We start from the raw sequence: 20,212 nt of genomic DNA, 5'->3' as shown, positions 1-20,212 counted from the left end.
AGTGTGGAGCCCTGTCCATCTAAACTGTTCCAGGACCAGTGTGGAGCCCTGTCCATCTAAACTGTTCCAGGACCAGTGTGGAGCCCTGTCCATCTAAACTGTTCCAGGACCAGTGTGGAGCCCTGTCCATCTAAACTGTTCCAGGACCAGTGCGGAGCCCTGTCCATCTAAACTGTTCCAGGACCAGTGCGGAGCCCTGTCCATCTAAACTGTTCCAGGACCAGTGTGGAGCCCTGTCCATCTAAACTGTTCCAGGACCAGTGTGGAGCCCTGTCCATCTAAACTGTTCCAGGACCAGTGTGGAGCCCTGTCCATTGATTATTGGCATTTCTGGGATACTTCGTAGCTGTATTAATCAGTGAGACCGCCTGTGTGGCCAAGTCTCTAAGGACAGTGACGGTGTAGAGCTATGAGGCGGACCCAGGGATGTCTGGGCGCTGTGAGCCTGTGAGATTGAGGTGTCTGAGGTGAGGTGTCTGGAGACCATGGTGTGGTTCACAGGTGACATGTTTATAGGCTGAAACACTTTTATTTGTTTTGGCACGTGGCATCGACATGTCTGCCAAGCAATCTATTTTATTGGTGGTTCTGGGTGGTCGCGTCGAGGAGGAAAATGTTTGGGGGAATTTCTGCTTGGTGTTACTGTCTGGCCTAACTGCTGGTTTGACATGGGTGTGTGGTTGGTTCCTCGGCATGGGGGATTTTCCTCTCCTAATGCTATTGGTCTGTGAGTCAGGCTCAGACTGGGAAGTTGGTGTTCCTCACTCACTCACTCACTCACACATATATATATATATATATATATATATATGATAGCTTCTGTTATTGGAAGTCAATATCAGTGGAGGCCATGGTGGAACCTTAGTTGAGATTGATCAGAGATCTTTTTTATTTTATTTCACCTTTATTTAACCAGGGAGGTCAGTTGAGAACACCTTTATTTAACCAGGGAGGCCAGTTGAGAACACCTTTATTTAACCAGGGAGGCCAGTTGAGAACACCTTTATTTAACCAGGGAGGCCAGTTGAGAACACCTTTATTTAACCAGGGAGGCCAGTGGAGAACACCTTTATTTAACCAGGGAGGCCAGTGGAGAACACCTTTATTTAACCAGGTAGGCCAGTGGAGAACACCTTTATTTAACCAGGTAGGCCAGTGGAGAACACCTTTATTTAACCAGGTAGGTCAGTGGAGAACACCTTTATTTAACCAGGTAGGTCAGTGGAGAACACCTTTATTTAACCAGGGAGGCCAGTTGAGAACACCTTTATTTAACCAGGGAGGTCAGTGGAGAACACCTTTATTTAACCAGGGAGGTCAGTGGAGAACACCTTTATTTAACCAGGGAGGTCAGTGGAGAACACCTTTATTTAACCAGGGAGGTCAGTTGAGAACACCTTTATTTAACCAGGTAGGCCAGTGGAGAACACCTTTATTTAACCAGGTAGGCCAGTGGAGAACACCTTTATTTAACCAGGTAGGCCAGTGGAGAACACCTTTATTTAACCAGGTAGGCCAGTGGAGAACACCTTTATTTAACCAGGTAGGCCAGTGGAGAACACCTTTATTTAACCAGGTAGGCCAGTGGAGAACACCTTTATTTAACCAGGTAGGTCAGTGGAGAACACCTTTATTTAACCAGGGAGGCCAGTTGAGAACACCTTTATTTAACCAGGGAGGTCAGTGGAGAACACCTTTATTTAACCAGGGAGGTCAGTGGAGAACACCTTTATTTAACCAGGGAGGTCAGTTGAGAACACCTTTATTTAACCAGGGAGGTCAGTTGAGAACACCTTTATTTAACCAGGTAGGCCAGTGGAGAACACCTTTATTTAACCAGGTAGGCCAGTGGAGAACACCTTTATTTAACCAGGTAGGTCAGTGGAGAACACCTTTATTTAACCAGGGAGGCCAGTTGAGAAAGCAGTGCGACACAAAGCAGTGCGACACAAACAATGACACAGTTACACATGGAATAAAACAAACATACAGTCAATAATACAGTAGAAAAAGTATATATACAGTGTGTGCAAATGAGGTAAGATAAGGGAGGCAAAGGCAATAAATTGTCCATGGTGGCGAAGTAATTACAATATAGCAATTAAACACTTGAACGGTAGGATGTGCAGAAGATGAATATAGAACATGAATGTGCAAGTTGAGATACTGGGGTGCAAAAGGAGCAAGATAAATAAATAAATATAGTATGATCAACGAGAACAGTCTACATGACCTGTTCCCAGTAAAACCATTCTCATGTTCTTGATACCTCGGAAAAGTACCCTGGTGGGAACAGTAACCTGGTGGGAACAGTACCCTGGTGGGAACAGTACCCTGGTGGGAACAGTAACCTGGTGGGAACAGTAACCTGGTGGGAACAGTAACCTGGTGGGAACAGTAACCTGGTGGGAACAGTAACATAATGGGAACAGTAACCTGGTGGGAACAGTACCCTGGTGGGAACAGTAACCTGGTGGGAACAGTAACATAATGGGAACAGTAACCTGGTGGGAACAGTACCCTGGTGGGAACAGTACCCTGGTGGGAACAGTACCCTGGTGGGAACAGTAACCTGGTGGGAACAGTAACCTGGTGGGAACAGTAACATAATGGGAACAGTAACCTGGTGGGAACAGTACCCTGGTGGGAACAGTAACCTGGTGGGAACAGTAACCTGGTGGGAACAGTAACCTGGTGGGAACAGTAACCTGGTGGGAACAGTAACCTGGTGGGAACAGTAACCTGGTGGGAACAGTAACCTGGTGGGAACAGTACCCTGGTGGGAACAGTAACATAGTGGGAACAGTAACCTGGTGGGAACAGTACCCTGGTGGGAACAGTAACCTGGTGGGAACAGTAACCTGGTGGGAACAGTAACCTGGTGGGAACAGTAACCTGGTGGGAACAGTAACCTGGTGGGAACAGTAACCTGGTGGGAACAGTAACCTGGTGGGAACAGTAACCTGGTGGGAACAGTAACCTGGTGGGAACAGTAACCTGGTGGGAACAGTAACATAATGGGAACAGTAACCTGGTGGGAACAGTAACCTGGTGGGAACAGTAACATAATGGGAACAGTAACCTGGTGGGAACAGTAACCTGGTGGGAACAGTAACATAATGGGAACAGTAACCTGGTGGGAACAGTAACCTGGTGGGAACAGTAACCTGGTGGGAACAGTACCCTGGTGGGAACAGTAACATAGTGGGAACAGTAACCTGGTGGGAACAGTAACCTGGTGGGAACAGTAACATAATGGGAACAGTAACCTGGTGGGAACAGTAACCTGGTGGGAACAGTGACCTGGTGGGAACAGTAACATAATGGGAACAGTAACCTGTTGGGAACAGTAACCTGGTGGGAACAGTAACCTGGTGGGAACAGTACCCTGGTGGGAACAGTACCCTGGTGGGAACAGTAACCTAGTGGGAACAGTAACCTGGTGGGAACAGTAACCTGGTGGGAACAGTAACCTGGTGGGAACAGTAACCTGGTGGGAACAGTAACCTGGTGGGAACAGTAACCTGGTGGGAACAGTACCCTGGTGGGAACAGTAACCTGGTGGGAACAGTAACCTGGTGGGAACAGTAACCTGGTGGGAACAGTACCCTGGTGGGAACATTAACATAATGGGAACAGTAACCTGGTGGGAACAGTAACCTGGTGGGAACAGTAACCCGGTGGGAACAGTAACCTGGTGGGAACAGTAACCTGGTGGGAACAGTAACCTGGTGGGAACAGTAACCTGGTGGGAACAGTAACCTGGTGGGACCAGTACCACCAAGATATTTTATGTACAACAAAATCTAGGTTTGGGGTCCTAACGTGTTTCTGACGGTGTTTTGGTGACCCAGGGACGGAGAAGGCAACCGCTGATCTAGACTCTCCATGGACCCCCTCAGGTGGCTGTTTCAGCATAAGGACAAGTTGTCTGATTAACTGTCCATTATTATGAAACCAGACCAGAATATGTTTCCACGATTGTTTCTGTTCCAATCCTGTTGTTGGTCTAATTCTCTCCTCTCCTCTCCTCTCCTCTCCTCTCCTCTCCTCTCCTCTCCTCTCCTCTCCTCTCCTCTCCTCTCCAGGCTGATCAACTCTTCAATATAAATGGAGGAGTGAGGTTCATGATGATGTAATCGTCAGCCAGACCACGAGAAAAGCTCTCTTTTGTTCCGCTCCTGCAATGGTGTGAAAGAGACCGCCCTTCCCCCCCCCCCCCCTTGCACACACACACACACGAACACGAACACACACACACACACACACGAGCACACGTACACACACACAGAGGCACAAGAAAGATAGCAGGGGTTTAGGTTTTTAGTCCTTCAGGGCCAGAGAGGCTTCTCTCGCTCTCTCACTCTCTCACTCTCTCTCTCTCTGTCTCTCGCTCTCGCTCTCTCTCTCGCCTGGGCTGTGCTGCTAAGCTCCATCAGGATGACATCATACTCAGCCTACACAATGGGTCTGTTCATCTCCTGAGGGCTGCGTCGTGCAACTGGACCGCTAGCCACCCACCCGCCGAAGGGGAAGAGGAGGAGGGAGGAAGAGGAGGAGGGGCTGTGAGAAAGGGGTAAAGAAGGGGTCGTCATGTCGGAACGTCCCGTGGGAGTGGGAGCCTGCACTGGAGCTGAAACTGGAGGGACTGGTTTTGGGATTGCAGCCGGAGCTGCAGGGGGGTTTGGGATTGGACCTGAGGTGGGGAATGGACCCCGAGCCGGGACTGTGATTGGACCTGGGGTGGGGAATGGACCCCGAGCTGGGACTGTGATTGGACCTGGGGTGGGGAATGGACCCCGAGCTGGGACTGGAGTCAAAGGTTCAGGGCCTGTATCAGGCTCTGCATCCGGGACCAGGCAGGGCTCGGTGCGTCCCATCGGGGCCGAGGGGCTGGTCGCCCTGCTGGAGGGGGGTCTGGACAGCGTGTTGTTGATTGACAGCCGGCCCTTCGTAGAATATAACTCCTCCCACATCCTGGAGGCGGTCAATGTGAACTGTTCAAAACTGATGAAGAGACGGCTGCAACAGGACAAGGTTCAGATCAACGAACTGCTGCAACACTCTGCTAAGAAGAAGGTGAGTTCCTGTATCAGGGAGTGTCTCTTTAACTAACTCTAACCCAGATCACTGATCTGCCAGGAGAGAGACAGGGAGTGTCTCTTTAACTAACTCTAACCCAGATCACTGATCTGCCAGGAGAGAGACAGGGAGTGTCTCTTTAACTAACTCTAACCCAGATCACTGATCTGCCAGGAGAGAGACAGGGAGTTTCTCTTTAACTAACTCTAACCCAGATCACTGATCTGCCAGGAGAGAGACAGGGAGTGTCTCTTTAACTAACTCTAACCCAGATCACTGATCTGCCAGGAGAGAGACAGGGAGTGTCTCTTTAACTAACTCTAACCCAGATCACTGATCTGCCAGGAGAGAGACAGGGAGTGTCTCTTTAACTAACTCTAACCCAGATCACTGATCTGCCAGGAGAGAGACGGAGTGTCTCTTTAACTAACTCTAACCCAGATCACTGATCTGCCAGGAGAGAGACAGGGAGTGTCTCTTTAACTAACTCTAACCCAGATCACTGATCTGCCAGGAGAGAGACAGGGAGTGTCTCTTTAACTAACTCTAACCCAGATCACTGATCTGCCAGGAGTCTAGGAGGGACAGGGAGTGTCTCTTTAACTAACTCTAACCCAGATCACTGATCTGCCAGGAGTCTAGGAGAGACAGGGAGTTTCTCTTTAACTAACTCTAACCCAGATCACTGATCTGCCAGGAGTTTAGGAGAGACAGGGAGTTTCTCTTTAACTAACTCTAACCCAGATCACTGATCTGCCAGGAGTCTAGGAGAGACAGGGAGTTTCTCTTTAACTAACTCTAACCCAGATCACTGATCTGCCAGTAGTCGAGGAGAGACAGGGAGTTTCTCTTTAACTAACTCTAACCCAGATCACTGATCTGCCAGTAGTCGAGGAGAGACAGGGAGTTTCTCTTTAACTAACTCTAACCCAGATCACTGATCTGCCAGGAGTTTAGGAGAGACAGGGAGTTTCTCTTTAACTAACTCTAACCCAGATCACTGATCTGCCAGGAGTCTAGGAGAGACAGGGAGTTTCTCTTTAACTAACTCTAACCCAGATCACTGATCTGCCAGTAGTCGAGGAGAGACAGGGAGTTTCTCATGCAGAGCCAGAAGGAGATCTGACACTCTCTCACTGACTTCAGACTGACAGAATCCAGGAATCAGTTGTCTGAATCAGAGGGCATTATTATAAAGATATTTACTGAGTGGTGTTGTAGAATCCAGTCACTCCCCTCTCGTGGTTTGGCAACAGTTTGGAATAACACGTTTTAAGGACGTCTGTCTGCTTGTTTTACGACTGAGGCAAAATTTTCCTATGATTGTAAGCTGTAGTTAACTCTGTGCAATGAGGTAGAGAAATAACAACTTCTAGAAAGAGGTAGGGAAAGTAGAGCTTCTTAACGCGGTAGGGAAAGTAGAGCATCTTAACGTGGTAGGGAAAGTAGAGCTTCTTAACGCGGTAGGGAAAGTAGAGCTTAACGCGGTAGGGGAAGTAGAGCTTCTTAACGCGGTAGGGGAAGTAGAGCTTCTTAACGCGGTAGGGGAAGTAGAGCTTCTTAACGCGGTAGGGAAAGTAGAGCTTCTTAACGCGGTAGGGAAAGTAGAGCTTCTTAACGCGGTAGGGAAAGTAGAGCTTCTTAACGCGGTAGGGAAAGTAGAGCTTCTTAACGCGGTAGGGAAAGTAGAGCATCTTAACGCGGTAGGGAAAGTAGAGCATCTTAACACGGTAGGGAAAGTAGAGCATCTTAACACGGTAGGGGAAGTAGAGCATCTTAATGCAGTAGAGAAAGTAGAGCATCTTAGGGAAAGTAGAGCATCTTAACACGGTAGGGAAAGTAGAGCTTCTTAACGCGGTAGGGAAAGTAGAGCTTCTTAACGTGGTTGGGAAAGTTGAGCTTCTTAACACGGTAGGGAAAGTAGAGCTTCTTAACGCGGTAGGGAAAGTAGAGCTTCTTAAAGCGGTTGGGAAAGTTGAGCTTCTTAACGTGGTTGGGAAAGTTGAGCTTCTTAACACGGTAGGGAAAGTAGAGCTTCTTAACACGGTAAAGAAAGTAGAGCTTCTTAACGCGTTAGGGAAAGTAGAGCTTCGTAACGTGGTTGGGAATGTAGAGCTTCTTAACGCGGTAGGGAAAGTAGAGCATCTTAACACGGTAGGGAAAGTAGAGCTTCTTAACGCAGTAGGGAAAGTAGAGCTTCTTAACGCGGTAGGGAAAGTAGAGCTTCTTAACGCGGTTGGGAAAGTAGAGCTTCTTAACGCGGTTGGGAAAGTAGAGCTTCTTAACGCGGTTGGGAAAGTAGAGCTTCTTAACGCGGTAGGGAAAGTAGAGCTTCTTAACGCGGTAGGGAAAGTAGAGCTTCTTAACGCGGTAGGGAAAGTAGAGCTTCTTAACGCGGTAGGGAAAGTAGAGCTTCTTAACGCGGTAGGGAAAGTAGAGCATCTTAACGCGGTAGGGAAAGTAGAGCATCTTAACGCGGTAGGGAAAGTAGAGCTTCTTAACGCGGTAGGGGAAGTAGAGATCTTAACGCGGTAGGGAAAGTAGAGCTTAACGCGGTAGGGAAAGTAGAGCTTCTTAACGCGGTAGGGAAAGTAGAGCATCTTAACGCGGTAGGGAAAGTAGAGCATCTTAACGCGGTAGGGGAAGTAGAGCTTCTTAACGCGGTAGGGGAAGTAGAGCTTCTTAACGCGGTAGGGAAAGTAGAGCATCTTAACGCGGTAGGGAAAGTAGAGCTTCTTAACGCGGTAGGGAAAGTAGAGCTTCTTAACGCGGTAGGGAAAGTAGAGCTTCTTAACGCGGTTGGGAAAGTAGAGCTTCTTAACGCGGTTGGGAAAGTAGAGCTTCTTAACGCGGTTGGGAAAGTAGAGCTTCTTAACGCGGAAGGGAAAGTAGAGCTTCTTAACGCGGTAGGGAAAGTAGAGCTTCTTAACGCGGTAGGGAAAGTAGAGCTTCTTAACGCGGTAGGGAAAGTAGAGCATCTTAACGCGGTAGGGAAAGTAGAGCATCTTAACGCGGTAGGGAAAGTAGAGCTTCTTAACGCGGTAGGGAAAGTAGAGCTTCTTAACGCGGTAGGGGAAGTAGAGATCTTAACGCGGTAGGGAAAGTAGAGCTTAACGCGGTAGGGAAAGTAGAGCTTCTTAACGCGGTAGGGAAAGTAGAGCATCTTAACGCGGTAGGGAAAGTAGAGCATCTTAACGCGGTAGGGGAAGTAGAGCTTCTTAACGCGGTAGGGGAAGTAGAGCTTCTTAACGCGGTAGGGAAAGTAGAGCATGTTAACGCGGTAGGGAAAGTAGAGCATGTTAACGCGGTAGGGAAAGTAGAGCATGTTAACGCGGTAGGGAAAGTAGAGCATGTTAACGCGGTAGGGAAAGTAGAGCATGTTAACGCGGTAGGGAAAGTAGAGCATGTTAACGCGGTAGGGAAGGTAGAGCTTCTTTACGCGGTAGGGAAAGTAGAGCTTCCTTGAGTGCGTTGAATTCTGAGCTGCTGCCAAGCCACAGAGGTCCTTCCATAGTGGAAATAGTCTGAGGGTCATCTGAGGCTCATGGACTGAGAGAGACAGGTACTTACACACTTCCATTTCCATCTGCTCAAACAGGGCTCTTTAGGTCTGTGTTCTGCCTCCAGTTAGCAACATGACAGACGGACAATATACTCAACAATCATGTCATTAAGGCTGAAGTTGTGAGGGGGTCTTCACTGTGTCGGTGCAGCTCTCAGACTTCAGACCAAAGTCAAAGAGCCTTGTCTCTCACCAGATACAGATGAAACCGTTTCAGTATCTGGATGGCTCATCTTCCTCCTCCTCCTCCTCCTCTCTTCCTCTTATTCCTCTTCCTCCTCCTCCTCTTCCTCCTCCTCCTCATCTTCTTCCTCCACCTGCTCCTCCTCCACCTCCTCATCTTCTTCTTCCACCTGCTCCTCCTCCCTTCCTCCTCTTCCTCCACCTGCTCCTCCTCCACCTACTCATCTTCTTCCTCCACCTCCTCCACCTGCCCCTCCTCCACCTCCTCATCTTCCTCCTCCTCTTCCTCCTCCTCCTCCTCCACCTGCTCCTCCCCTCCTCCTCTTCCTCCTCTTCCACCTCCTCCACCTGCCCCTCCTCCACCTCCTCCTCTTCCTCCTCCTCTTCTTCCTTCTCTTCCTCCTGCTCCTCCCCTCCTCCTCTTCCTCCTCCTCCACCTGCTCCTCCTCCTCCTCCACCTGCCCCTCCTCCACCTCCTGATCTTCCTCCTCCTCTTCTTCCTCCTCCTCCACCTGCCCCTCCTCCTCCTCCACTTGCCCCTCCTCCTCCTCCTCATCTTCCTCCTCCTCTTCTTCCTTCTCTTCCTCCTCCTCCACCTGCCCCTCCTCCTCCTCCACCTGCTCCTCCTCCACCTGCTCCTCCTCCTCCTCCTCCTTTTCCTCCTCCTCATCATCTCTCCTTTATCGTTGTCAAGACACATCTTGAGGCTGAAACACGCTACAGGATTTGAACCATTGGAGATACTATCCCATTGAGCGATTCAGTCCAGCAAAATCCTAGTGAACTAGTAATCTAGTACATACACCTGGTGGTACCTCCGGGCGGTACGATTGGACAATTGGGTGGAGAATCGGGCTATATTTGCTGTGCAGGTTTGCGCATGTTCAGTAAGAAAATCATCATGGCAACCGAGGAAGGTATCGCGTTCCTTGTATGGGCATTGTTATGCTCCGAAAAATACATTTACTGTTACATGTTAGTCATTGAGAAGATGCTCTCACCCAGAGAGACTTACAGTTAGTGCTTTCATCTCCAGATAGCTAGGTGAGACAACCACATATCACAGTCATAGTCAGTACATTCATCTCCAGATAGCTAGGTGGACCAGTCATAGTCAGTACATTCATCTCCAGATAGCTAGGTGGACCAGTCATAGTCAGTACATTCATCTCCAGATAGCTAGGTGGACCAGTCATAGTCAGTACATTCATCTCCAGATAGCTAGGTGGACCAGTCATAGTCAGTACATTCATCTCCAGATAGCTAGGTGGACCAGTCATAGTCAGTACATTCATCTCCAGATAGCTAGGTGGACCAGTCATAGTCAGTACATTCATCTTCAGATAGCTAGGTGGACCAGTCATAGTCAGTACATTCATCTTCAGATAGCTAGGTGGACCAGTCATAGTCAGTAAAGTATCTGTCAGCTAAGTTAGAGCTAGTAAGGGTGGGAGGGGATTATTTAATATACTCTTTGAAGATGTTTCAGATGATTTCAGAAGATGGAGAGGTGTTGCAGTGAGGTTAGTAGGTGAGCAGAGACCTGGAGAGGTGTTGCAGTGAGGTCAGTAGGTGAGCAGAGACCTGGAGAGGTGTTGCAGTGAGGTCAGTAGGTGAGCAGAGACCTGGAGAGGTGTTGCAGTGAGGTCAGTAGGTGAGCAGAGACCTGGAGGGGTGTTGCAGTGAGGTCAGTAGGTGAGCAGAGACCTGGAGAGGTGTTGCAGTGAGGTCAGTAGGGGAGCAGCCTCTATTAAAGATGAGGACAAGTGTATTGCCTTGTGAGTTGGAGGACTGGGAAAGTGGGAGGTCAAATGTAGCAAGGAGGGGAAAGCGAGAGTTGGAAAGACATTAATCAGTATTCCGTCATGTTTCCGGTCACCTTGCCCTGATTTAAAAGCAGTGGTTCGCGCTTTCAGTTTCACGCGAATGCTGCCATCAATCCACGGTTCCTGGTTTGGGAATGTTTTAATCGTTGCCTGTGCCATTAAACCCCTACAACTCATCCAGAACGCCGCAGCCCGTCTGGTGTTCAACCTTCCAAAGTTCTCTCACGTCACCCCGCTCCTCCGCTCCCTCCACTGGCTTCCAGTTGAAGCTCGCATCCGCTACAAGACCATGGTGCTTGCCTACGGAGCTGTGAGGGGAACGGCACCGCAGTACCTCCAGGCTCTGATCAGGCCCTACACCCAAGCAAGGGCACTGCGTTCATCCACCTCTGGCCTGCTCGCCTCCCTACCATTGAGGAAGTACAGTTCCCGCTCAGCCCAGTCAAAACTGTTCGCTGCTCTGGCCCCCCAATGGTGGAACAAACTCCCTCACGACGCCAGGACAGCGGAGTCAATCACCACCTTCCGGAGACACCTGAAACCCCACCTCTTCAAGGAATACCTAGGATAGGATAAGTAATCCTTCTCACCACCCCCCCTTAATGATTTAGATGCACTATTGTAAAGTGGCTGTTCCACTGGATGTCAGAAGGTGAATTCACCAATTTGTAAGTCGCTCTGGATAAGAGCGTCTGCTAAATGACTTAAATGTAATGTAAATGGAACGACATCTTCAACGCACGTTCTAATTAACTCGCTCACCGAATCAGCGTATTCGTCAATGTTGTTGTCTGACGCAATACGAAACATATCCCAGTCCACGTGATAGAAGCAGTCTTGGAGCATGGAATCAGATTGGTCGGACCAGCGTTGAACAGACCTCAGCGTGGGAGCTTCTTGTTTTAGCTTCGGTCTGTAGGCAGGGAGCAACAAAATGGAGTCGTGGTCAGCTTTTCTGAAAGGAGGGCGGGGCAGGGCCTTATATGCATCGCGGAAGTTAGAATAGCAATGATCCAAGGTTTTACCAGCCCTGGTTGCGCAATCGATATGCTGATACAATTTAGGGAGTCTGGTTTTCAGATTGGCCTTGTTAAAATCCCCAGCCACAATGAATGCAGCCTCAGGATGTACGGATTCCACTTTGCAAAGAGTCAAATAAAGTTCGTTCCGTGCCATCGATGTGTCTGCTTGGGGGGGAATATATACGGCTGTGATTATAATCGAAGAGAATTCTCTTGGTAGATAATGCGGTCGACATTTGATTGTGAGGAATTCTAAATCAGGTGAACAGAAGGATTTGAGTTCCTGTATGTTGTTGTGACCACACCACGTCTTGTTAACCATAAAGCATACGCCCCCGCCCCTTTTCTTACCAGAAAGATGTTTGTTTCTGTCGGCGCGATGCGTGGAGAAAACAGCTGGCTGCACCGACTCCGATAGCGTCTCTCGAGTGAGCCATGTTTCCGTGAAGCAAAGAACGTTAGTCTCTGATGTCCCTCTGGAATGCTACCCGTGCTCGGATTTCATCAACCTTGTTGTCAAGAGACTGGACATTGGCGAGAAGAATGCTTAGGAGTGGCGCGCGATTTGCCCGTCTCCGGAGTCTGACCAGAAGACCGCTTCGTTTGCCTCTTTTACGACGTCGTTGTTTTGGGTCGCAGGCTGGGATCCATTCCGTTGTCCTGGGTGAAAGGCAGAACACAGGATCCGCTCCGGGAAAGTCATATTCTTGGTCGTACTGATGGTGAGTTGACGCTGATCTTATATTCAGTAGTTCTTCTCGACTGTATGTAATGAAACCTAAGATGACCTGGGGTACCAATGTAAGAAATAACACGTAGCAAAAACAAAAAACTGCATAGTTTCCTCGGAACGCGAAGTGAGGCGGCCATCTCTGTTGGCGCCGGAAGTAAATCCAGCAGGTAGACTTGTGGTTAGAGCGTTGGACCAGTAACCAGCAGGTAGCCTAGTGGTTAGAGCGTTGGGACTAGTAACCATCAGGTAGCCTAGTGGTTAGAGCGTTGGACTAGTAACCGGCAGGTAGCCTAGTGGTTAGAGCGTTGGACTAGTAACCGGCAGGTAGCCTAGTGGTTAGAGCGTTGGACTAGTAACCAGCAGGTAGCCTAGTGGTTAGAGCGTTGGAGTAGTAACCAGCAGGTAGCCTAGTGGTTAGAGCGTTGGACCAGTAACCAGCAGGTAGCCTAGTGGTTAGAGCGTTGGACCAGTAACCAGCAGGTAGCCTAGTGGTTAGAGCGTTGGACTAGTAACCAGCAGGTAGCCTAGTGGTTAGAGCGTTGGAGTAGTAACCGGCAGGTAGCCTAGTGGTTAGAGCGTTGGAGTAGTAACCGGCAGGTAGCCTAGTGGTTAGAGCGTTGGACTAGTAACCGGCAGGTAGCCTAGTGGTTAGAGCGTTGGACTAGTAACCGGCAGGTAGCCTAGTGGTTAGAACATTGGACTAGTAACCAGCAGGCAGCCTTGTGGTTAGAGCGTTGGACTAGTTACCAGCAGGTAGCCTAGTGGTTAGAGCATTGGACTAGTAACCAGCAGGTAGCCTTGTGGTTAGAGCGTTGGACTAGTAACCGAAATGTTGCAAGATAGAATCCCCGAGATGACAAATCTGTCGTTCTGCCCCTGAACAAGGCAGTTAACCCACTGTTCCTAGACCAGTTAACCCACTGTTCCTAGACCAGTCAGTTAACCCACTGTTCCTAGACCAGTCAGTTAACCCACTGTTCCTAGACCAGTCAGTTAACCCACTGTTCCTAGAACAGTCAGTTAACCCACTGTTCCTAGACCAGTCAGTTAACCCACTGTTCCTAGACCAGTCAGTTAACCCACTGTTCCTAGACCAGTCAGTTAACCCACTGTTCCTAGACCAGTCAGTTAACCCACTGTTCCTAGACCAGTCAGTTAACCCACTGTTCCTAGACCAGTCAGTTAACCCACCGTTCCTAGACCAGTCAGTTAACCCACCGTTCCTCGACCAGTCAGTTAACCCACCGTTCCTCGACCAGTCAGTTAACCCACCGTTCCTCGACCAGTCAGTTAACCCACCGTTCCTCGACCAGTCAGTTAACCCACCGTTCCTAGACCAGTCAGTTAACCCACCGTTCCTAGACCAGTCAGTTAACCCACTGTTCCTAGACCAGTCAGTTAACCCACTGTTCCTAGACCAGTCAGTTAACCCACCGTTCCTAGACCAGTCAGTTAACCCACCGTTCCTCGACCAGTCAGTTAACCCACCGTTCCTCGACCAGTCAGTTAACCCACTGTTCCTAGGTCGTCATAGTAAATAAGTATTTGTTCTTAACTGACTTGCCTAGTTAAATAAAATATTCAACATGTATAAAAGTTATTGGGATGCCTTAAGTGCCCATAGAGTTCTCGAGAGCCCATCAACCTGAAATGGGCTATGTTACATTTACATTTAAGTCATTTGGCAGACGCTCTTATCCAGAGCGACTTACAAATTGGTGAATTCACCTTATGTGCTTCCAGGTTAGGTTTGCTCCGATTTCTTCCGATTTGTTAAAAATCTCCATGAGCTGATCGTAGCCTGCAGTTGGGGAATAACAACATGTAATGTACATCTGGCTTTAGTCCTATCGACAGGAGGACTCAAATCATATCTATTCATAGCAGTGGAAACTGGATATCAACAAGCTATTTAGGTCAGGTGTGTGTGTGTGTGTGTGTGTGTGTGTGTGTGTGTGTGTGTGTGTGTGTGCGCGCGCGTTCAAGGGCACCGCAGTGGAACTTTCCACCCTAGAATAGGACCATAGAACTATAAACCCCACGATCACTCTGTTTCCAACCGGTTATACATGACATATCAACCTGACTGGTACATTACATATCAACCTGACTGGTACAGGACATATCAACCTGACTGGTACAGGACATATCAACCTGACTGGTACATGACATATCAACATGACATATCAACCTGACTGGTACATGACATATCAACATGACATATCAACCTGACTGGTACATGACATATCAACCTGACTGGTACATGACATATCAACATGACTGGTACAGGACATATCAACCTGACTGGTACAGAACATATCAACCTGACTGGTACATGACATATCAACATGACTGGTACAGGACATATCAACATGACTGGTACAGGACATATCAACATGACATATCAACCTGACTGGTACATGACATATCAACATGACATATCAACCTGACTGGTACATGACATATCAACCTGACTGGTACATGACATATCAACATGACTGGTACAGGACATATCAACCTGACTGGTACAGAACATATCAACCTGACTGGTACAGGACATATCAACCTGACTGGTACATGACATATCAACATGACATATCAACCTGACTGGTACAGGACATATCAACCTGACTGGTACAGGACATATCAACCTGACTGGTACATGGCATATCAACCTGACTGGTACAGGACATATCAACCTGACTGGTACATGGCATATCAACATGACATATCAACCTGACTGGTACATGACATATCAACATGACATATCAACCTGACTGGTACATGACATATCAACCTGACTGGTACATGACATATCAACATGACTGGTACAGGACATATCAACATGACTGGTACAGGACATATCAACCTGACTGGTACATGACATATCAACCTGACTGGTACAGGACATATCAACCTGACTGGTACATGACATATCAACCTGACTGGTACAGGACATATCAACCTGACTGGTACAGGACATATCAACCTGACATATCAACATGACTGGTACAGGACATATCAACCTGACATATCAACCTGACTGGTACAGGACATATCAACATGACTGGTACAGGACATATCAACCTGACTGGTACAGGACATATCAACCTGACATATCAACCTGACTGGTACAGAACATATCAACCTGACTGGTACATGACATATCAACATGACTGGTACAGGACATATCAACATGACTGGTACAGGACATATCAACCTGACTGGTACAGGACATATCAACCTGACTGGTACATGACATATCAACCTGACTGGTACAGGACATATCAACCTGACTGGAACAGGACATATCAACCTGACATATCAACATGACTGGTACAGGACATATCAACCTGACATATCAACCTGACTGGTACAGGACATATCAACCTGACTGGTACATGACATATCAACCTGACATATCAACCTGACTGGTACAGGACATATCAACCTGACTGGTACATGACATATCAACCTGACTGGTACAGGAGATATCAACCTGACTGGTACAGGACATATCAACCTGACATATCAACCTGACTGGTACATGACATATCAACCTGACTGGTACAGGACATATCAACATGACTGGTACATGACATATCAACCTGACTGGTACAGGACATATCAACCTGACATATCAACCTGACTGGTACAGGACATATCAACCTGACTGGTACAGGACATATCAACATGACTGGTACAGGACATATCAACCTGACTGGTACATGACATATCAACCTGACTGGTACATGACATATCAACCTGACTGGTACAGGACATATCAACATGACTGGTACATGACATATCAACCTGACTGGTACAGGACATATCAACCTGACTGGTACAGGACATATCAACCTGACTGGTACAGGACACATCAACCTGACTGGTACATGACATATCAACCTGACTGGTACAGGAGATATCAACCTGACTGGTACAGGACATATCAACCTGACTGGTACATGACATATCAACCTGACATATCAACCTGACTGGTACATGACATATCAACCTGACTGGTACAGGACATATCAACATGACTGGTACATGACATATCAACCTGACTGGTACAGGACATATCAACCTGACATATCAACCTGACTGGTACAGGACATATCAACCTGACTGGTACAGGACATATCAACCTGACTGGTACATGACATATCAACATGACTGGTACAGGACATATCAACATGACTGGTACATGACATATCAACCTGACTGGTACAGGACATATCAACCTGACTGGTACATGACATATCAACCTGACATATCAACCTGACATATCAACCTGACATATCAACATGACTGGTACAGGACATATCAACATGACTGGTACATGACATATCAACCTGACTGGTACAGGACATATCAACCTGACTGGTACAGGACATATCAACCTGACTGGTACAGAACATATCAACCTGACTGGTACATGACATATCAACCTGACATATCAACATGACTGGTACAGGTCATATCAACCTGACTGGTACATGGCATATCAACCTGACATATCAACATGACTGGTACAGGTCATATCAACCTGACTGGTACAGGACATATCAACCTGACATATCAACATGACTGGTACATGACATATCAACCTGACATATCAACATGACTGGTACATGGCATATCAACCTGACATATCAACCTGACTGGTACAGGACATATCAACCTGACATATCAACCTGACTGGTACAGGACATATCAACATGACTGGTACAGGACATATCAACATGACTGGTACAGAACATATCAACATGACTGGTACAGGACATATCAACATGACATATCAACATGACTGGTACAGGACATATCAACATGACTGGTACAGGACATATCAACCTGACTGGTACATGACATATCAACCTGACTGGTACAGGACATATCAACCTGACTGGTACATGACATATCAACCTGACTGGTACAGGACATATCAACATGACTGGTACAGGACATATCAACCTGACTGGTACAGGACATATCAACCTGACATATCAACCTGACTGGTACATGACATATCAACCTGACATATCAACCTGACATATCAACATGACTGGTACATGGCATATCAACCTGACATATCAACCTGACATATCAACATGACTGGTACAGAACATATCAACCTGACTGGTACAGGTCATATCAACCTGACTGGTACAGGACATATCAACCTGACTGGTACATGACATATCAACCTGACATATCAACCTGACTGGTACAGGACATATCAACCTGACATATCAACCTGACTGGTACAGGACATATCAACCTGACTGGTACATGACATATCAACCTGACTGGTACAGGACATATCAACCTGACTGGTACATGACATATCAACCTGACTGGTACATGGCATATCAACCTGACTGGTACATGGCATATCAACCTGACTGGTACAGGACATATCAACCTGACTGGTACATGACATATCAACCTGACTGGTACAGAACATATCAACCTGACTGGTACATGACATATCAACCTGACATATCAACCTGACATATCAACATGACTGGTACATGGCATATCAACCTGACATATCAACCTGACTGGTACATGACATATCAACCTGACTGGTACAGGACATATCAACCTGACTGGTACATGACATATCAACCTGACTGGTACAGAACATATCAACCTGACTGGTACAGGACATATCAACCTGACTGGTACATGACATATCAACATGACTGGTACATGGCATATCAACCTGACATATCAACCTGACTGGTACATGACATATCAACCTGACTGGTACAGGACATATCAACCTGACTGGTACATGACATATCAACCTGACTGGTACAGAACATATCAACCTGACTGGTACAGGACATATCAACCTGACTGGTACAGGACATATCAACCTGACTGGTACAGAACATATCAACCTGACTGGTACATGGCATATCAACCTGACATATCAACAGGACATATCAACAGGACATATCAACCTGACTGGTACATGGCATATCAACCTGACTGGTACATGACATATCAACCTGACTGGTACATGGCATATCAACCTGACTGGTACATGGCATATCAACCTGACTGGTACAGGACATATCAACATGACTGGTACATGACATATCAACCTGACTGGTACAGGACATATCAACCTGACTGGTACATGGCATATCAACCTGACATATCAACCTGACTGGTACAGGACATATCAACATGACATATCAACCTGACTGGTACATGACATATCAACTTGACTGGTACATGACATATCAACCTGACATATCAACCTGACTGGTACATGACATATCAACATGACTGGTACATGACATATCAACATGACTGGTACATGACATATCAACATGACTGGTACATGACATATCAACCTGACTGGTACAGGACATATCAACCTGACTGGTACATGGCATATCAACCTGACTGGTACGTGACATATCAACCTGACATATCAACCTGACATATCAACCTGACTGGTACAGGACATATCAACATGACTGGTACATGACATATCAACCTGACTGGTACATGGCATATCAACCTGACTGGTACGTGACATATCAACCTGACATATCAACCTGACTGGTACGTGACATATCAACCTGACTGGTACGTGACATATCAACCTGACTGGTACGTGACATATCAACCTGACTGGTACGTGACATATCAACCTGACTGGTACATGGCATATCAACCTGACTGGTACAGAACATATCAACCTGACTGGTACATGACATATCAACATGACTGGTACAGAACATATCAACCTGACTGGTACGTGACATATCAACCTGACTGGTACATGTTATATCAACCTGACTGGTACATGACATATCAACCTGACTGGTACATGACATATCAACCTGACTGGTACATGACATATCAACCTGACATATCAACATGACATATCAACCTGACTGTTACATGACATATCAACCTGACTGGTACAGGACATATCAACCTGACTGGTACAGGACATATCAACCTGACTGGTACATGACATATCAACCTGACTGTTACAGAACATATCAACCTGACTGGTACATGACATATCAACCTGACATATCAACCTGACTGGTATATGACATCTCAACCTGACATCTCAACCTGACTGGTACATGACATATCAACCTGACATCTCAACCTGACTGGTACATGACATATCAACCTGACATATCAACCTGACATATCAACCTGACTGGTACAGGACATATCAACCTGACATATCAACCTGACTGGTACATGACATATCAACCTGACATATCAACCTGACTGGTACAGGACATATCAACCTGACATATCAACCTGACTGGTACATGACATATCAACCTGACATATCAACCTGACTGGTACAGGACATATCAACTTGACTGGTACATGACATATCAACCTGACATCTCAACCTGACTGGTACATGGCATATCAACCTGACTGGTACATGGCATATCAACCTGACTGGTACAGGACATATCAACCTGACATATCAACCTGACTGGTACATGACATATCAACCTGACATATCAACCTGACTGGTACAGGACATATCAACCTGACATATCAACCTGACTGGTACAGGACATATCAACCTGACATATCAACCTGACTGGTACAGGACATATCAACTTGACTGGTACATGACATATCAACCTGACATCTCAACCTGACTGGTACATGGCATATCAACCTGACTGGTACATGGCATATCAACCTGACTGGTACATGACATATCAACCAGACTCGTACAGGACATATCAACCTGACATATCAACCTGACTGGTACAGGACATATCAACCTGAC

General features: G+C 47.1%; 1 protein-coding gene across 4 annotated transcripts in view; it reads left to right on the top strand.

Moving 5' to 3' along the window:
* The window catches only part of LOC135537297 (dual specificity protein phosphatase 16-like), a 78,417-nt gene that overhangs the window by 30,084 nt on the left and 28,121 nt on the right, over positions 1–20,212 (top strand). For 2 of the 4 annotated variants that reach the window (XM_064963496.1, XM_064963498.1), the window contains exon 2: positions 4,089–5,079. In XM_064963496.1, the coding sequence (XP_064819568.1) occupies positions 4,594–5,079 (486 nt within the window). In that variant the 5' untranslated portion in view covers positions 4,089–4,593. Of the gene's footprint in view, positions 1–3,854; positions 3,903–4,088; positions 5,080–20,212 lie in introns of all 4 variants that reach the window. The other 2 variants (XM_064963499.1, XM_064963497.1) reach the window with 2 other exon arrangements.

The sequence above is a fragment of the Oncorhynchus masou genome, unplaced genomic scaffold, assembly GCF_036934945.1.
Source record: "Oncorhynchus masou masou isolate Uvic2021 unplaced genomic scaffold, UVic_Omas_1.1 unplaced_scaffold_747, whole genome shotgun sequence".
Lineage (NCBI taxonomy): Eukaryota > Metazoa > Chordata > Actinopteri > Salmoniformes > Salmonidae > Oncorhynchus > Oncorhynchus masou.
This window is presented reverse-complemented; position numbering and strand designations above follow the sequence as displayed.